The 19,223-nt window shown below is 38.8% G+C and overlaps 6 protein-coding genes across 6 annotated transcripts; all 6 read left to right on the forward strand.

The window, feature by feature from the left end:
- Positions 1–753: 753 nt before the first annotated feature.
- LOC141907377 (interferon alpha-inducible protein 27, mitochondrial-like) lies at positions 754–1,713 on the forward strand. Its single transcript, XM_074796998.1, has 2 exons — positions 754–1,042; positions 1,469–1,713. Exons 1-2 carry the CDS (start codon positions 847–849, stop codon positions 1,558–1,560), a joined length of 288 nt encoding a protein of 95 aa, XP_074653099.1. The 5' UTR covers positions 754–846; the 3' UTR covers positions 1,561–1,713.
- Positions 1,714–2,987: 1,274 nt separating this feature from the next.
- LOC141906888 (interferon alpha-inducible protein 27-like protein 2A) lies at positions 2,988–4,936 on the forward strand. Its single transcript, XM_074796348.1, has 3 exons — positions 2,988–3,132; positions 3,688–3,881; positions 4,300–4,936. Exons 2-3 carry the CDS (start codon positions 3,689–3,691, stop codon positions 4,392–4,394), a joined length of 288 nt encoding a protein of 95 aa, XP_074652449.1. The 5' UTR covers positions 2,988–3,132; position 3,688; the 3' UTR covers positions 4,395–4,936.
- Positions 4,937–6,938: 2,002 nt separating this feature from the next.
- LOC141906936 (interferon alpha-inducible protein 27-like protein 2A) lies at positions 6,939–8,716 on the forward strand. Its single transcript, XM_074796433.1, has 3 exons — positions 6,939–7,082; positions 7,506–7,699; positions 8,069–8,716. Exons 2-3 carry the CDS (start codon positions 7,507–7,509, stop codon positions 8,161–8,163), a joined length of 288 nt encoding a protein of 95 aa, XP_074652534.1. The 5' UTR covers positions 6,939–7,082; position 7,506; the 3' UTR covers positions 8,164–8,716.
- Positions 8,717–10,152: 1,436 nt separating this feature from the next.
- Positions 10,153–12,113, forward strand: LOC141906932 (interferon alpha-inducible protein 27-like protein 2A). Its single transcript, XM_074796428.1, has 3 exons — positions 10,153–10,310; positions 10,866–11,059; positions 11,477–12,113. Exons 2-3 carry the CDS (start codon positions 10,867–10,869, stop codon positions 11,569–11,571), a joined length of 288 nt encoding a protein of 95 aa, XP_074652529.1. The 5' UTR covers positions 10,153–10,310; position 10,866; the 3' UTR covers positions 11,572–12,113.
- Positions 12,114–13,775: 1,662 nt separating this feature from the next.
- LOC141906893 (interferon alpha-inducible protein 27-like protein 2A) lies at positions 13,776–15,748 on the forward strand. The gene is made up of 3 exons (XM_074796354.1): positions 13,776–13,933; positions 14,489–14,682; positions 15,101–15,748. The coding sequence occupies exons 2-3, from the start codon at positions 14,490–14,492 to the stop codon at positions 15,193–15,195; spliced, it is 288 nt and encodes a 95-aa protein (XP_074652455.1). The 5' UTR covers positions 13,776–13,933; position 14,489; the 3' UTR covers positions 15,196–15,748.
- Positions 15,749–17,246: 1,498 nt separating this feature from the next.
- On the forward strand, positions 17,247–19,219 carry LOC141906903 (interferon alpha-inducible protein 27-like protein 2A). The gene is made up of 3 exons (XM_074796374.1): positions 17,247–17,403; positions 17,959–18,152; positions 18,572–19,219. The coding sequence occupies exons 2-3, from the start codon at positions 17,960–17,962 to the stop codon at positions 18,664–18,666; spliced, it is 288 nt and encodes a 95-aa protein (XP_074652475.1). The 5' UTR covers positions 17,247–17,403; position 17,959; the 3' UTR covers positions 18,667–19,219.
- Positions 19,220–19,223: the final 4 nt, after the last annotated feature.

Raw genomic sequence — 19,223 nt, forward strand, 5'->3', positions numbered from 1 at the left:
CGAGGGTCTCCTGTGAGATCGAAGTTACGTCTTTAAAAACCTACGATAAGCCGTTGATGAAAGGATAGCTACGCAAAAAAAAAACGTCGCGATAACAATTCCAAGGTGGTTATTTTGCGAGGTAGATTCGTCAGTCACGCAACCAGATCAGTTTTCTACGTCATGCGTCAGTTTAGTATGTTAAGAAAAAAAAATATCAGTGACAAATCGCACATAATGACGACGTATGATGAACGTGCAGTAATTTCAATTTGGCAACTTCCGCTATAACGGTCACTCATCACTTATGAACCGATAATGAGATTGATCCTATTTACGTGATTCAATCGATCAAGAAAATGAACAGATAAGGTGAACTGACATACAAATTATACTAGTAATACATCTTGCATTGTCATCATTATCATTCAACCATTTATATACTCTTCAGGGTTGGATCCAAGGAGTTTTAGGGGTCTCGACTCGAATATTTTCTCGTAGCATTATCAATCATATTAATGATAGTTGTTTCGGCGGCGTCTGCCAGAAATTACTGTAGGTAATTCACGAATTTTAATTAATGCATTTTCAATGAAATACAGATGAAATCACACGTATCTGAGAAAACCCTGCGCTTGACCCCCCTCTGCTCAAATGTTTGGTTCCGTCCCTAACACTTCCTAAACTGTATTAATTCTTAACGGTAAATGATAACCATTGACTGTCTGTGATAGGACAATTTATACTTGACCTTTAATATCTACCTTTCGACTCGTATTTCGAACTGTTTTCCATTGTTAATGCTGTGGATGTACTTGTATTTTTCATACAGGTCTTTTTTGAAAGTAGCGAATTTTTGAATCTAGAATGCGGGGATACGTGATTGCCGGTGCTGTATGTTTCGTCGCAGCTCCTTTTGTTCTACCAGCGATTGGTTTTACAGCTGCTGGAATCACTGCTGGATCCATTGCGTCGTCGATGATGTCAACAGCTGCAGTGGCTAACGGTGGTGCAGTAGCTGCGGGAAGTACGGTAGCCGTTCTTCAGTCGGCTGGTGCAGCAGGTACGTGATGCGCTTAATCAAGACTGTACCTAGCATTTGAATTTTGTGGAGGGGGCAGTGAATGGGGCAGTCTATTGGATATATGTAGCAATAATATTTGCAAAAATGGCACCTAACCAGAATTTCTGGGGGCAATTCCTCCCCACGTCCCCCACTATGTACGGCCCTGTTAATGATAATATAATCTTCAAAAGATATCATATAAAGTATATCCCATGGAAATCATAGCAAGTTATTGGGATTGTGCATCTGCAGTAGTAAAATCTATTGCTGATTTGAGTCATGACTTAAGATCTCGATCGCAGAAACAATTCTAAACAATTACGTTGTCATAGGATATGAGAATATTTCTAAATGTTGAACCTTCTATTGCAATTTAGTCATCGATCTCTTATGTTGCTTATAATGTTTTTCGTTTGTTTTCAGGTCTTGGTTTAGGGACTAAATTGACGGCTGGTGCTGTCGGCGTAGGTGCTGTTAAAGCTGTTAAGGTTGCACGGAAGGCACTGAGACGATAGTGTTTGACACTCGTGAATTCATTGACGACGAACTTCTGATAACAAATCGTTTCTGCAATGTATTTCTTTCCATAAACATGTACACATATTCTGCGTATATTGTAACCTAATTGGCCTCTACCAAATTGGATTAAAAATGTGATTTAAATATCATCATAGAGTTGTTATAAACGTTTCGAGTTAAACCTCTCTAAAGAACTGTCTGGAATTAGCACAGACACCAAGTTCTTAATGAATTTATATACTTTTAAATCTTGGTCGGTTGGATGAGGGTCGTAGAACCGGGCATAGGAAACAACTACTCCCAGGACTGAGTGACCGCTAAACCCGTTCAAATGCACACAATTTGGGCTGCAGTATACATTTCAAAAACTCGTCGGAGAGTAGGCCGAGATCTGAATTCTTCTATTCGATCAAAGTTTTCTGTTAATAGATATATGAGATTGCCGATTTTCACCCTTCCCTCCCTTCCCTCTCTCCCCTCCCTTACCCTCCCTTCCCCCTCCTCTCTCTCCCTCCCCTATGTACGCTTTTAGTACATGTCTAAGGACATGTCCCACGAGTACGTACTTAACGTGACAACCCCCGCCCCCCCCCCCCATCCCGAATACAATGAAGGATATCATTAGGGTTCGATTAAAACAATGAGACAATGTTATTGAGCTATAAAAGTCATCAGCTAAAGGTTCCAATCCTTGACCTTGTCCAAATTTGGATAAAAAGAAGGCATTAATATTAAACGAATTATTTGCTCGCGGATAACGCACGTTACGCACACAAACTACGGCAGACAGAAATATTTGTTTAAATAACATTGCGCTCCCTTAGTAAAAGTACGCTTTAAGTTTATCCCTCCCCTCGTCTGCATTCTTCCTTTTTGTACGGATTCTGAAACCTCATCCCTTCCTAGAGGCGAACGTGTGGCTTCCTAGACGCCAAATGCCTAGTTACAGCGCAGTACGGTGACAGTACTACGTATGCCTACTGCGCAGCAGTATCAACATGCTTCAGTTGGATCGCGGGATTTCCCCAATTCCTCGTATTGAAACTTTCCACACTACCCCATATCATTAAATCCACTGCTTCTTCCCGAGAACTACAGCAGACAGAAATATTTGTTAAAATCACATTGTGCCCTCTTTGTAAAGTATGTACGCTTTAAGTTTACCCCTCCCCTCCCCTGCACCCTTTTGCACAGAAACCTCCTCCCTTCTTAGATGCGAACGTATTTCCTAGAGCCTTGTGACGCTGGCGTATTTATGGCACAGTACTGCATTGAGCGTGACAGTACTGTGTACCTACGCGTGTATTGTGCAGCAGTATGTTACATATTAGCATCTACTACGATCGCGAGATTTCCCCAATTCTTCGTATCGAAACCTCGCCTTTCCCGATTCCTCGTATCGAAACCTCGCCTTTCCCGATTACTCGTATCGAAACCTCGCCTTTCCCGATTACTCGTATCGAAACTTGCCACGTACCCCATATGATTAAATCAACGGCTTCTTCCCGAGACGCAATACGTTTTAAGACTCATTTCTGTGATTAAACAGCACGAAGTTTAAAATTAAGGTAAGATAAAAGTTCGGACATTTTCGAAATATACACATTGGACAACGGCTCAATCTGTTTGATATTTAAGCGGAGAGCTTTTTAGCCACTTCTTGTCCGTTCACTCAGTTTGACTGTCAGTACCGGTTCGGTGTGGTCAGACGGTATTAGTTTTAAACACACTATGGACTGTTTTTATATTTGGTTTAGTGTTCATGTTGTAATTTATAACATATTCTATGATTGTGGTGAATTTCACTGCTAAAATAATAATTCTCTGAATTTGTTTACCATCGTTGAATATGGAAATATGGGTTGGACTGTCAAGCAATTCACATAAGCATCAATGGCTTATGTGAACCCCTACTGATTGTTACCTGAGATGTCTCGAGGTGTTACTATAACTACATGGTCTCCCGTGCAACGTTTTGATGCCCAATTTTGTTAATAATCAATTGTGCTAACTTCGTATATCGTTGATAATGAAAAGAAAAACAAGTTTTTCTGAACAATTTGATAAACGCAGGTCAACTGAACGAAATAACTGATCAAAAAATCGCATTCAATTAATTTCAGAATGGAATATATCCTTGGCGGTGTCGTAGCTGTGGTCGCAGCTCCTTTTGTTCTACCAGCGATTGGTTTTACAGCTGCTGGAATCACTGCTGGGTCCGCCGCTGCATCGATGATGTCAGCAGCTGCAGTGGCTAACGGTGGTGCAGTAGCTGCGGGAAGTACGGTAGCCGTTCTTCAGTCGGCTGGTGCAGCAGGTACGTATGATTCTAAAAATAATGCATATTAACCGTTACAATACCATTTCAGACTGATTTAATGCTGTTTTAGAAAATCGCGGAAATAAAAACTAGTCTGAAACGGTTTCTTATAGTTTCAACTTTTCGATTACTGTTTATAGTCAATCTTAGATATATTCCTGAAGATGACCTTAATAAGCAGGGTCCGATCTAAGGAATGAAATCCACTTGCCCGGGTGGCAAGCATATCTGAAATTTCGCTTGTTCACAGACAGTCCGATTGGTGGCACTAGGATATAGTCAAAACTTTGAAAAACGTATACAAAACATTACCTCAGCAATAAAACCTCCGAAGTTCGAAATCGTCGTTTCTTTTGAGTGTGGAATTTATTACGTGAAGACATTTTGATTTTAATTTGATATGCATGTTTTTCAGGTCTTGGTTTAGCGGCTAATGCGGTGGCTGGTGTTACCGGTGCATCGGCTGTTAAAGCTGCAGAGCTTGCTCTGGATATCGTGAATGGTGATTAGTTTAAATGTCTAACACCTGTTATCTTTAACTAGTTTCCTTGTCGCAGGGGCGGATTTGATGGTGCTCTCGGGGATCCAGACCTCTTTCTTCCCGTTGAGGTTGTTCTTTGTGTCAAGACAAAAAATCTTTCTGCAAATTTGACACTCATTCTCTCAAAAAACTACAATCTTTCGGACGTATTTCTTCACAAATAAAACCAAGGGCGGAACCACGTGGAACCCCAGTAGAGGCTTTTAACTTCACTGCTTTAAACCAGAAATATGAATTTTCATCCGACCCTGTCTTCAAATTATTTTTTAAGATCCGCCCCTGCGTCCATTGAATCATCGGATTAAATCAGCGATGATGAAATAAAATGTAATTAAAAAATCACTTTGTACAAATTTAAACTCTAAAAAAATCGAATTCTATTAAATCAAAAGATCATTAAATCGAAAAAAAACACGATTATTAATCCGACCCTCACTATTTAAAGATCCTTGTCCGTGTATTTCTTATTCATTATAACGTGTAATTTAATTCAATAAATTGAAGCGAACAAAGTGAAATAAAGGTTTTCGATTTAGTTGTATCTCAAACCTGTATTCTAAAAACACATCACGTAATTTCTACGAAATATGTCTTAAAGACGTGTCCTGGCCGTGTATCGGCGATCCCCCTTTGAACATACCCCATATCTGTTCACATCAAACACGACTAAACGAGGAAGTCAATTATGTTTCTCATTTACTGAATGTAATTATAACTACGTATGAAGGATCACGTGATGGAGAACGGCGAACGCTTGAAACTCGTTTTGTCTTAGTTTACTGAACGGAAAGTCGTCATCATCATCAAATTCACGGACGGAAGGAGGCCTGGTGGTGGCCTATTGGTGTCCGGCTCGTTTGTTGATTAGTATTGGTTTAGGTGACAGGGTTTCCATAAAAAGCTCTCTCACTTAATGATATTTCATTACAAATAATTGGTATATTTATTCATTACTAAAACAATAAATTGTTTATAGAGTTGATTAGTTGAATTTTATAAAAGTCTGATCAGTCATAATTAACAGTTTTGGCGTAGTTAATTTGATAAGTCATACACGCTTGATTTCTAGCCATTTTGTAGATTATCTACCAGGAGAAGGTTTTATTCGGTCCATAAATACGAGTGTTATTCGTGTTGTTCGTGTTGTTCTGAAATGGTAAAGGAAGTGCTTGTGGCCCAAGGTGAACGTATCGGCAACCTCTATGGAGGTACCAGGATGAATCCCGCCGACATTGTACCACGTTGTATTAAGTCGAATTGAAAATCGCCTGCGGAGTATGCGGGAGTACTTGGCGTTAACGTCCGGCTTTTAGGGGTAACTTGCGTAGGAAATTGTTTGATAAAAAGTATCCGTAACTTATAGAAGTTTAAAAGTTGCGCTATTGCTATCGCTGTTACTAATAGCCACCGGAATGGTGACGGTTATTTCTTTTTTTTGTCGTGTAAATCGAATCGTGTACGATGACGGCAAACTGTAAGAAATTCAACACTGACTTTAAAAAATTCAACGCAAACTTTTGAAAAATTCATCTTGGTTATAGAATTAAAAACTAACTGTACGATTGTGAGTTGGTTGTAAGATTGTGAGTTGATTGTAAGATTGTGAGTTGGTTGTAAGATTGTGAGTTGGTTGTAAGATTGTGAGTTGGTTGTAAGATTGCGAGTTGATTGTAAGATTGTGAGTTGGTTGTAAGATTGTGAGTTGGTTGTAAGATTGTGAGTTGATTGTAAGATTGTGAGTTGGTTGTAAGATTGTGAGTTGGTTGTAAGATTGTGAGTTGGTTGTAAGATTGTGAGTTGGTTGTAAGATTGTGAGTTGATTGTAAGATTGTGAGTTGATTATAAGATTGTGAGTTGATTATAAGATTGTGAGTTGGTTGTAAGATTGTGAGTTGGTTGTAAGATTGCGAGTACGTTGTTAAAAATGCGATGTAGAGTTTTTGCTAGGATGGCGTTCCATAAACCCCCTCCCTTCCTAGAGCCTTTAGAACGCCTAGTTATAGCGCAGTACTGTATTGAACGTAATAGTACTATGTGTACTGTCCAGTTATAGTTCGATCGCGGGATTTTCCCGATTCCTCGTATCGAAACCTCGCCTTTCCCGATTCCTAGTATACATTCCATATTCGGCGCAAAGTTCAAGTTCAAGTTCCTCCTATCGAAACTTGCCACGTACCCCATATGATTAAATCAACGGCTTCTTCCCGAGAACTACAGCAGACAGAAAAATTTGTTAAAATCACATTGTGCCCTCTTTGTAAAGTATGTACGCTTTAAGTTTACCCCTCCCCTCCCCTGCACCCTTTTGCACAGAAACCTCCTCCCTTCTTAGATGCGAACGTATTTCCTAGAGCCTTGTGACGCCTGCGTATTTATGGCACAGTACTGCATTGAGCGTGACAGTACTGTGTACCTACGCGTGTATTGTGCAGCAGTATGTTACATATTAGCATCTACTACGATCGCGAGATTTCCCCAATTCTTCGTATCGAAACCTCGCCTTTCCCGATTACTCGTATCGAAACCTCGCCTTTCCCGATTCCTCGTATCGAAACTTGCCACGTACCCCATATGATTAAATCAACGGCTTCTTCCCGAGACGCGATACGTTTTAAGACTCATTTCTGTGATTAAACAGCACGAAGTTTAAGATTAAGGTAAGATAATAGTTTGGACATTTTCGAAATATACACATTGGACAACGGCTCAATCTGTTTGATATTTAAGCGGAAAGCTTTTTAGCCACTTCTTGTCCGTTCACTCAGTTTGACTGTCAGTACCGGTTCGGTGTGGTCAGACGGTATTAGTTTTAAACACACTATGGACTGTTTTTATATTTGGTTTAGTGTTCATGTTGTAATTTATAACTACTGATTGTTACCTGAGATGCCTCGAGGTGTTACTATAACTACATGGTCTCCCGTGCAACGTTTTGATGCCCAATTTTGTTAATAATCAATTGTGCTAACTTCGTATATCGTTGATAATGAAAAGAAAAACAAGTTTTTCTGAACAATTTGATAAACGCAGGTCAACTGAACGAAATAACAGATCAAAAAATCGCATTCAATTAATTTCAGAATGGAATATTTCCTTGGCGGTGTCGTAGCTGTGGTCGCAGCTCCTTTTGTTCTACCAGCGATTGGTTTTACAGCTGCTGGAATCACTGCTGGGTCCGCCGCTGCATCGATGATGTCAGCAGCTGCAGTGGCTAACGGTGGTGCAGTAGCTGCGGGAAGTACGGTAGCCGTTCTTCAGTCGGCTGGTGCAGCAGGTACGTATGATTCTGAAAATAATGCATATTAACCGTTACAATACCATTTCAGACTGATTTAATGCTGATTTAGAAAATCGCGGAAATAAAAACTAGTCTGAAACGGTTTCTTATAGTTTCAACTTTAATAAGCAGGGTCCGATCTAAGGAATGAAATCCACTTGCCCGGGTGGCAATCATATCTGAAATTTCGCTTGTTCACAGACAGTCCGATTGGTGGCACTAGGATATAGTCAAAACTTTGAAAAACGTATACAAAACATTACCTCAGCAATAAAACCTCCGAAGTTCGAAATCGTCGTTTCTTTTGAGTGTGGAATTTATTACGTGAAGACATTTTGATTTTAATTTGATATGCATGTTTTTCAGGTCTTGGTTTAGCGGCTAATGCGGTGGCTGGTGTTACCGGTGCATCGGCTGTTAAAGCTGCAGAGCTTGCTCTGGATATCGTGAATGGTGATTAGTTTAAATGTCTAACACCTGTTATCTTTAACTAGTTTCCTTGTCGCAGGGGCGGATTTGATGGTGCTCTCGGGGATCCAGACCTCTTTCTTCCCGTTGAGGTTGTTCTTTGTGTCAAGACAAAAAATCTTTCTGCAAATTTGACACTCATTCTCTCAAAAAACTACAATCTTTCGGACGTATTTCTTCACAAATAAAACCAAGGGCGGAACCACGTGGAACCCCAGTAGAGGCTTTTAACTTCACTGCTTTAAACCAGAAATATGAATTTTCATCCGACCCTGTCTTCAAATTATTTTTTAAGATCCGCCCCTGCGTCCATTGAATCATCGGATTAAATCAGCGATGATGAAATAAAATGTAATTAAAAAATCACTTTGTACAAATTTAAACTCTAAAAAAATCGAATTCTATTAAATCAAAAGATCATTAAATCGAAAAAAAACACGATTATTAATCCGACCCTCACTATTTAAAGATCCTTGTCCGTGTATTTCTTATTCATTATAACGTGTAATTTAATTCAATAAATTGAAGCAAACAAAGTGAAATAAAGGTTTTCGATTTAGTTGTATCTCAAACCTGTATTCTAAAAACACATCACGTAATTTCTACGAAATATGTTTTAAAAACGTGTCCTGGCCGTGTATCAGCGATCCCCCTTTGAACATACCCCATATCTGTTCACATCAAACACGACTAAACGAGGAAGTCAATTATGTTTCTCATTTACTGAATGTAATTATAACTACGTATGAAGGATCACGTGATGGAGAACGGCGAACGCTTGAAACTCGTTTTGTCTTAGTTTACTGAACGGAAAGTCGTCATCATCATCAAATTCACGGACGGAAGGAGGCCTGGTGGTGGCCTATTGGTGTCCGGCTCGTTTGTTGATTAGTATTGGTTTAGGTGACAGGGTTTCCATAAAAAGCTCTCTCACTTTATGATATTTCATTACAAATAATTGGTATATTTATTCATTACTAAAACAATAAATTGTTTATAGAGTTGATTAGTTGAATTTTATAAAAGTCTGATCAGTCATAATTAACAGTTTTGGCGTAGTTAATTTGATAAGTCATACACGCTTGATTTCTAGCCATTTTGTAGATTATCTACCAGGAGAAGGTTTTATTCGGTCCATAAATACGAGTGTTATTCGTGTTGTTCGTGTTGTTCTGAAAAGGTAAAGGAAGTGCTTGTGGCCCAAGGTGAACGTATCGGCAACCTCTATGGAGGTACCAGGATGAATCCCGCCGACATTGTACCACGTTGTATTAAGTCGAATTGAAAATCGCCTGCGGAGTATGCGGGAGTACTTGGCGTTAACGTCCGGCTTTTAGGGGTAACTTGCGTAGGAAATTGTTTGATAAAAAGTATCCGTAACTTATAGAAGTTTAAAAGTTGCGCTATTGCTATCGCTATTACTAATAGCCACCGGAATGGTGACGGTTATTTCTTTTTTTTGTCGTGTAAATCGAATCGTGTACGATGACGGCAAACTGTAAGAAATTCAACACTGACTTCAATTCAACGCAAACTTTTGAAAAATTCATCTTGGTTATAGAATTAAAAACTAACTGTACGATTGTGAGTTGGTTGTAAGATTGTGAGTTGATTGTAAGATTGTGAGTTGGTTGTAAGATTGTGAGTTGATTGTAAGATTGTGAGTTGGTTGTAAGATTGTGAGTTGGTTGTAAGATTGTGAGTTGGTTGTAAGATAGCGAGTTGGTTGTAAGATTGTGAGTTGGTTGTAAGATTGTGAGTTGGTTGTAAGATTGTGAGTTGGTTGTAAGATTGCGAGTACGTTGTTAAAAATGCGATGTAGAGTTTTTGCTAGGATGGCGTTCCATAAACCCCCTCCCTTCCTAGAGCCTTTAGAACGCCTAGTTATAGCGCAGTACTGTATTGAACGTAATAGTACTATGTGTACTGTCCAGTTATAGTTCGATCGCGGGATTTTCCCGATTCCTCGTATCGAAACCTCGCCTTTCCCGATTCCTCGTATCGAAACCTCGCCTTTCCCGATTCCTCGTATCGAAACTTGCCACGTACCCCATATGATTAAATCAACGGCTTCTTCCCGATACGCAATACGTTTTAAGACTCATTTCTGTGATTAAACAGCACGAAGTTTAAGATTAAGGTAAGATAAAAGTTTGGACATTTTCGAAATATACACATTGGACAACGGCTCAATCTGTTTGATATTTAAGCGGAGAGCTTTTTAGCCACTTCTTGTCCGTTCACTCAGTTTGACTGTCAGTACCGGTTCGGTGTGGTCAGACGGTATTAGTTTTAAACACACTATGGACTGTTTTTATATTTGGTTTAGTGTTCATGTTGTAATTTATAACATATTCTATGATTGTGGTGAATTTCACTGCTAAAATAATAATTCTCTGAATTTGTTTACCATCGTTGAATATGGAAATATGGACTGGACTGTCAAGCAATTCACATAAGCATCAATGGTTTCCCTGAACCCCTACTGATTGTTACCTGAGATGTCTCGAGGTGTTACTATAACTACATGGTCTCCCGTGCAACGTTTTGATGCCCAATTTTGTTAATAATCAATTGTGCTAACTTCGTATATCGTTGATAATGAAAAGAAAAACAAGTTTTTCTGAACAATTTGATAAACGCAGGTCAACTGAACGAAATAACTGATCAAAAAATCGCATTCAATTAATTTCAGAATGGAATATTTCCTTGGCGGTGTCGTAGCTGTGGTCGCAGCTCCTTTTGTTCTACCAGCGATTGGTTTTACAGCTGCTGGAATCACTGCTGGGTCCGCCGCTGCATCGATGATGTCAGCAGCTGCAGTGGCTAACGGTGGTGCAGTAGCTGCGGGAAGTACGGTAGCCGTTCTTCAGTCGGCTGGTGCAGCAGGTACGTATGATTCTGAAAATAATGCATATTAACCGTTACAATACCATTTCAGACTGATTTAATGCTGTTTTAGAAAATCGCGGAAATAAAAACTAGTCTGAAACGGTTTCTTATAGTTTCAACTTTTCGATTACTGTTTATAGTCAATTTTAGAATATTCCTGAAGATGACCTTAATAAGCAGGGTCCGATCTAAGGAATGAAATCCACTTGCCCGGGTGGCAAGCATATCTGAAATTTCGCTTGTTCACAGACAGTCCGATTGGTGGCACTAGGATATAGTCAAAACTTTGAAAAACGTATACAAAACATTACCTCAGCAATAAAACCTCCGAAGTTCGAAATCGTCGTTTCTTTTGAGTGTGGAATTTATTACGTGAAGACATTTTGATTTTAATTTGATATGCATGTTTTTCAGGTCTTGGTTTAGCGGCTAATGCGGTGGCTGGTGTTACCGGTGCATCGGCTGTTAAAGCTGCAGAGCTTGCTCTGGATATCGTGAATGGTGATTAGTTTAAATGTCTAACACCTGTTATCTTTAACTAGTTTCCTTGTCGCAGGGGCGGATTTGATGGTGCTCTCGGGGATCCAGACCTCTTTCTTCCCGTTGAGGTTGTTCTTTGTGTCAAGACAAAAAATCTTTCTGCAAATTTGACACTCATTCTCTCAAAAAACTACAATCTTTCGGACGTATTTCTTCACAAATAAAACCAAGGGCGGAACCACGTGGAACCCCAGTAGAGGCTTTTAACTTCACTGCTTTAAACCAGAAATATGAATTTTCATCCGACCCTGTCTTCAAATTATTTTTTAAGATCCGCCCCTGCGTCCATTGAATCATCGGATTAAATCAGCGATGATGAAATAAAATGTAATTAAAAAATCACTTTGTACAAATTTAAACTCTAAAAAAATCGAATTCTATTAAATCAAAAGATCATTAAATCGAAAAAAAACACGATTATTAATCCGACCCTCACTATTTAAAGATCCTTGTCCGTGTATTTCTTATTCATTATAACGTGTAATTTAATTCAATAAATTGAAGCGAACAAAGTGAAATAAAGGTTTTCGATTTAGTTGTATCTCAAACCTGTATTCTAAAAACACATCACGTAATTTCTACGAAATATGTTTTAAAAACGTGTCCTGGCCGTGTATCAGCGATCCCCCTTTGAACATACCCCATATCTGTTCACATCAAACACGACTAAACGAGGAAGTCAATTATGTTTCTCATTTACTGAATGTAATTATAACTACGTATGAAGGATCACGTGATGGAGAACGGCGAACGCTTGAAACTCGTTTTGTCTTAGTTTACTGAACGGAAAGTCGTCATCATCATCAAATTCACGGACGGAAGGAGGCCTGGTGGTGGCCTATTGGTGTCCGGCTCGTTTGTTGATTAGTATTGGTTTAGGTGACAGGGTTTCCATAAAAAGCTCTCTCACTTAATGATATTTCATTACAAATAATTGGTATATTTATTCATTACTAAAACAATAAATTGTTTATAGAGTTGATTAGTTGAATTTTATAAAAGTCTGATCAGTCATAATTAACAGTTTTGGCGTAGTTAATTTGATAAGTCATACACGCTTGATTTCTAGCCATTTTGTAGATTATCTACCAGGAGAAGGTTTTATTCGGTCCATAAATACGAGTGTTATTCGTGTTGTTCGTGTTGTTCTGAAAAGGTAAAGGAAGTGCTTGTGGCCCAAGGTGAACGTATCGGCAACCTCTATGGAGGTACCAGGATGAATCCCGCCGACATTGTACCACGTTGTATTAAGTCGAATTGAAAATCGCCTGCGGAGTATGCGGGAGTACTTGGCGTTTACGTCCGGCTTTTAGGGGTAACTTGCGTAGGAAATTGTTTGATAAAAAGTATCCGTAACTTATAGAAGTTTAAAAGTTGCGCTATTGCTATCGCTATTACTAATAGCCACCGGAATGGTGACGGTTATTTCTTTTTTTTTTGTCGTGTAAATCGAATCGTGTACGATGACGGCAAACTGTAAGAAATTCAACACTGACTTTAAAAAATTCAACGCAAACTTTTGAAAAATTCATCTTGGTTATAGAATTAAAAACTAACTGTACGATTGTGAGTTGGTTGTAAGATTGTGAGTTGGTTGTAAGATTGTGAGTTGGTTGTAAGATTGTGAGTTGGTTGTAAGATTGCGAGTTGGTTGTAAGATTGTGAGTTGGTTGTAAGATAGCGAGTTGGTTGTAAGATTGCGAGTTGGTTGTAAGATTGTGAGTTGGTTGTAAGATTGTGAGTTGATTGTAAGATTGTGAGTTGGTTGTAAGATTGTGAGTTGGTTGTAAGATTGTGAGTTGATTATAAGATTGTGAGTTGATTATAAGATTGTGAGTTGATTATAAGATTGTGAGTTGGTTGTAAGATTGTGAGTTGGTTGTAAGATTGTGAGTTGGTTGTAAGATTGTGAGTTGGTTGTAAGATTGTGAGTTGGTTGTAAGATTGTGAGTTGGTTGTAAGATTGTGAGTTGGTTGTAAGATTGCGAGTACGTTGTTAAAAATGCGATGTAGAGTTTTTGCTAGGATGGCGTTCCATAAACCCCCTCCCTTCCTAGAGCCTTTAGAACGCCTAGTTATAGCGCAGTACTGTATTGAACGTAATAGTACTATGTGTACTGTCCAGTTATAGTTCGATCGCGGGATTTTCCCGATTCCTCGTATCGAAACCTCGCCTTTCCCGATTCCTCGTATCGAAACCTCGCCTTTCCCGATTCCTCGTATCGAAACTTGCCACGTACCCCATATGATTAAATCAACGGCTTCTTCCCGATACGCAATACGTTTTAAGACTCATTTCTGTGATTAAACAGCACGAAGTTTAAGATTAAGGTAAGATAAAAGTTTGGACATTTTCGAAATATACACATTGGACAACGGCTCAATCTGTTTGATATTTAAGCGGAGAGCTTTTTAGCCACTTCTTGTCCGTTCACTCAGTTTGACTGTCAGTACCGGTTCGGTGTGGTCAGACGGTATTAGTTTTAAACACACTATGGACTGTTTTTATATTTGGTTTAGTGTTCATGTTGTAATTTATAACATATTCTATGATTGTGGTGAATTTCACTGCTAAAATAATAATTCTCTGAATTTGTTTACCATCGTTGAATATGGAAATATGGGCTGGACTGTCAAGCAATTCACATAAGCATCAATGGTTTCCCTGAACCCCTACTGATTGTTACCTGAGATGCCTCGAGGTGTTACTATAACTACATGGTCTCCCGTGCAACGTTTTGATGCCCAATTTTGTTAATAATCAATTGTGCTAACTTCGTATATCGTTGATAATGAAAAGAAAAACAAGTTTTTCTGAACAATTTGATAAACGCAGGTCAACTGAACGAAATAACTGATCAAAAAATCGCATTCAATTAATTTCAGAATGGAATATATCCTTGGCGGTGTCGTAGCTGTGGTCGCAGCTCCTTTTGTTCTACCAGCGATTGGTTTTACAGCTGCTGGAATCACTGCTGGGTCCGCCGCTGCATCGATGATGTCAGCAGCTGCAGTGGCTAACGGTGGTGCAGTAGCTGCGGGAAGTACGGTAGCCGTTCTTCAGTCGGCTGGTGCAGCAGGTACGTATGATTCTGAAAATAATGCATATTAACCGTTACAATACCATTTCAGACTGATTTAATGCTGTTTTAGAAAATCGCGGAAATAAAAACTAGTCTGAAACGGTTTCTTATAGTTTCAACTTTTCGATTACTCTTTATAGTCAATCTTAGATATATTCCTGAAGATGACCTTAATAAGCAGGGTCCGATCTAAGGAATGAAATCCACTTGCCCGGGTGGCAATCATATCTGAAATTTCGCTTGTTCACAGACAGTCCGATTGGTGGCACTAGGATATAGTCAAAACTTTGAAAAACGTATACAAAACATTACCTCAGCAATAAAACCTCCGAAGTTCGAAATCGTCGTTTCTTTTGAGTGTGGAATTTATTACGTGAAGACATTTTGATTTTAATTTGATATGCATGTTTTTCAGGTCTTGGTTTAGCGGCTAATGCGGTGGCTGGTGTTACCGGTGCATCGGCTGTTAAAGCTGCAGAGCTTGCTCTGGATATCGTGAATGGTGATTAGTTTAAATGTCTAACACCTGTTATCTTTAACTAGTTTCCTTGTCGCAGGGGCGGATTTGATGGTGCTCTCGGGGATCCAGACCTCTTTCTTCCCGTTGAGGTTGTTCTTTGTGTCAAGACAAAAAATCTTTCTGCAAATTTGACACTCATTCTCTCAAAAAACTACAATCTTTCGGACGTATTTCTTCACAAATAAAACCAAGGGCGGAACCACGTGGAACCCCAGTAGAGGCTTTTAACTTCACTGCTTTAAACCAGAAATATGAATTCTCATCCGACCCTGTCTTCAAATTATTTTTTAAGATCCGCCCCTGCGTCCATTGAATCATCGGATTAAATCAGCGATGATGAAATAAAATGTAATTAAAAAATCACTTTGTACAAATTTAAACTCTAAAAAAATCGAATTCTATTAAATCAAAAGATCATTAAATCGAAAAAAAACACGATTATTAATCCGACCCTCACTATTTAAAGATCCTTGTCCGTGTATTTCTTATTCATTATAACGTGTAATTTAATTCAATAAATTGAAGCAAACAAAGTGAAATAAAGGTTTTCGATTTAGTTGTATCTCAAACCTGTATTCTAAAAACACATCACGTAATTTCTACGAAATATGTTTTAAAAACGTGTCCTGGCCGTGTATCAGCGATCTCCCTTTGAACATACCCCATATCTGTTCACATCAAACACGACTAAACGAGGAAGTCAATTATGTTTCTCATTTACTGAATGTAATTATAACTACGTATGAAGGATCACGTGATGGAGAACGGCGAACGCTTGAAACTCGTTTTGTCTTAGTTTACTGAACGGAAAGTCGTCATCATCATCAAATTCACGGACGGAAGGAGGCCTGGTGGTGGCCTATTGGTGTCCGGCTCGTTTGTTGATTAGTATTGGTTTAGGTGACAGGGTTTCCATAAAAAGCTCTCTCACTTAATGATATTTCATTACAAATAATTGGTATATTTATTCATTACTAAAACAATAAATTGTTTATAGAGTTGATTAGTTGAATTTTATAAAAGTCTGATCAGTCATAATTAACAGTTTTGGCGTAGTTAATTTGATAAGTCATACACGCTTGATTTCTAGCCATTTTGTAGATTATCTACCAGGAGAAGGTTTTATTCGGTCCATAAATACGAGTGTTATTCGTGTTGTTCGTGTTGTTCTGAAAAGGTAAAGGAAGTGCTTGTGGCCCAAGGTGAACGTATCGGCAACCTCTATGGAGGTACCAGGATGAATCCCGCCGACATTGTACCACGTTGTATTAAGTCGAATTGAAAATCGCCTGCGGAGTATGCGGGAGTACTTGGCGTTAACGTCCGGCTTTTAGGGGTAACTTGCGTAGGAAATTGTTTGATAAAAAGTATCCGTAACTTATAGAAGTTTAAAAGTTGCGCTATTGCTATCGCTATTACTAATAGCCACCGGAATGGTGACGGTTATTTCTTTTTTTTGTCGTGTAAATCGAATCGTGTACGATGACGGCAAACTGTAAGAAATTCAACACTGACTTTAAAAAATTCAACGCAAACTTTTGAAAAATTCATCTTGGTTATAGAATTAAAAACTAACTGTACGATTGTGAGTTGGTTGTAAGATTGTGAGTTGATTGTAAGATTGTGAGTTGGTTGTAAGATTGTGAGTTGATTGTAAGATTGTGAGTTGGTTGTAAGATTGTGAGTTGGTTGTAAGATTGTGAGTTGATTGTAAGATTGTGAGTTGATTGTAAGATTGTGAGTTGGTTGTAAGATTGTGAGTTGGTTGTAAGATAGCGAGTTGGTTGTAAGATTGTGAGTTGGTTGTAAGATTGTGAGTTGGTTGTAAGATTGTGAGTTGGTTGTAAGATTGCGAGTACGTTGTTAAAAATGCGATGTAGAGTTTTTGCTAGGATGGCGTTCCATAAACCCCCTCCCTTCCTAGAGCCTTTAGAACGCCTAGTTATAGCGCAGTACTGTATTGAACGTAATAGTACTATGTGTACTGTCCAGTTATAGTTCGATCGCGGGATTTTCCCGATTCCTCGTATCGAAACCTCGCCTTTCCCGATTCCTCGTATCGAAACCTCGCCTTTCCCGATTCCTCGTATCGAAACTTGCCACGTACCCCATATGATTAAATCAACGGCTTCTTCCCGAGACGCAATACGTTTTAAGACTCATTTCTGTGATTAAACAGCACGAAGTTTAAGATTAAGGTAAGATAAAAGTTTGGACATTTTCGAAATATACACATTGGACAACGGCTCAATCTGTTTGATATTTAAGCGGAGAGCTTTTTAGCCACTTCTTGTCCGTTCACTCAGTTTGACTGTCAGTACCGGTTCGGTGTGGTCAGACGGTATTAGTTTTAAACACACTATGGACTGTTTTTATATTTGGTTTAGTGTTCATGTTGTAATTTATAACATATTCTATGATTGTGGTGAATTTCACTGCTAAAATAATAATTCTCTGAATTTGTTTACCATCGTTGAATATGGAAATATGGACTGGACTGTCAAGCAATTCACATAAGCATCAATGGTTTCCCTGAACCCCTACTGATTGTTACCTGAGATGTCTCGAGGTGTTACTATAACTACATGGTCTCCCGTGCAACGTTTTGATGCCCAATTTTGTTAATAATCAATTGTGCTAACTTCGTATATCGTTGATAATGAAAAGAAAAACAAGTTTTTCTGAACAATTTGATAAACGCAGGTCAACTGAACGAAATAACAGATCAAAAAATCGCATTCAATTAATTTCAGAATGGAATATATCCTTGGCGGTGTCGTAGCTGTGGTCGCAGCTCCTTTTGTTCTACCAGCGATTGGTTTTACAGCTGCTGGAATCACTGCTGGGTCCGCCGCTGCATCGATGATGTCAGCAGCTGCAGTGGCTAACGGTGGTGCTGTAGCTGCAGGAAGTACGGTAGCCGTTCTTCAGTCGGCTGGTGCAGCAGGTACGTATGATTCTGAAAATAATGCATATTAACCGTTACAATACCATTTCAGACTGATTTAATGCTGATTTAGAAAATCGCGGAAATAAAAACTAGTCTGAAACGGTTTCTTATAGTTTCAACTTTTCGATTCGATTTATTATAGTCAATCTTAGAATATTCCTGAAGATGACCTTAATAAGCAGGGTCCGATCTAAGGAATGAAATCCACTTGCCCGGGTGGCAAGCATATCTGAAATTTCGCTTGTTCACAGACAGTCCGATTGGTGGCACTAGGATATAGTCAAAACTTTGAAAAACGTATACAAAACATTACCTCAGCAATAAAACCTCCGAAGTTCGAAATCGTCGTTTCTTTTGAGTGTGGAATTTATTACGTGAAGACATTTTGATTTTAATTTGATATGCATGTTTTTCAGGTCTTGGTTTAGCGGCTAATGCGGTGGCTGGTGTTACCGGTGCATCGGCTGTTAAAGCTGCAGAGCTTGCTCTGGATATCGTGAATGGTGATTAGTTTAAATGTCTAACACCTGTTATCTTTAACTAGTTTCCTTGTCGCAGGGGCGGATTTGATGGTGCTCTCGGGGATCCAGACCTCTTTCTTCCCGTTGAGGTTGTTCTTTGTGTCAAGACAAAAAATCTTTCTGCAAATTTGACACTCATTCTCTCAAAAAACTACAATCTTTCGGACGTATTTCTTCACAAATAAAACCAAGGGCGGAACCACGTGGAACCCCAGTAGAGGCTTTTAGCTTCACTGCTTTAAACCAGAAATATGAATTTTCATCCGACCCTGTCTTCAAATTATTTTTTAAGATCCGCCCCTGCGTCCATTGAATCATCGGATTAAATCAGCGATGATGAAATAAAATGTAATTAAAAAATCACTTTGTACAAATTTAAACTCTAAAAAAATCGAATTCTATTAAATCAAAAGATCATTAAATCGAAAAAAAACACGATTATTAATCCGACCCTCACTATTTAAAGATCCTTGTCCGTGTATTTCTTATTCATTATAACGTGTAATTTAATTCAATAAATTGAAGCAAACAAAGTGAAATAAAGGTT

The sequence above is a fragment of the Tubulanus polymorphus genome, chromosome 6, assembly GCF_964204645.1.
Source record: "Tubulanus polymorphus chromosome 6, tnTubPoly1.2, whole genome shotgun sequence".
Taxonomy (NCBI): Eukaryota; Metazoa; Nemertea; class Palaeonemertea; order Tubulaniformes; family Tubulanidae; genus Tubulanus; species Tubulanus polymorphus.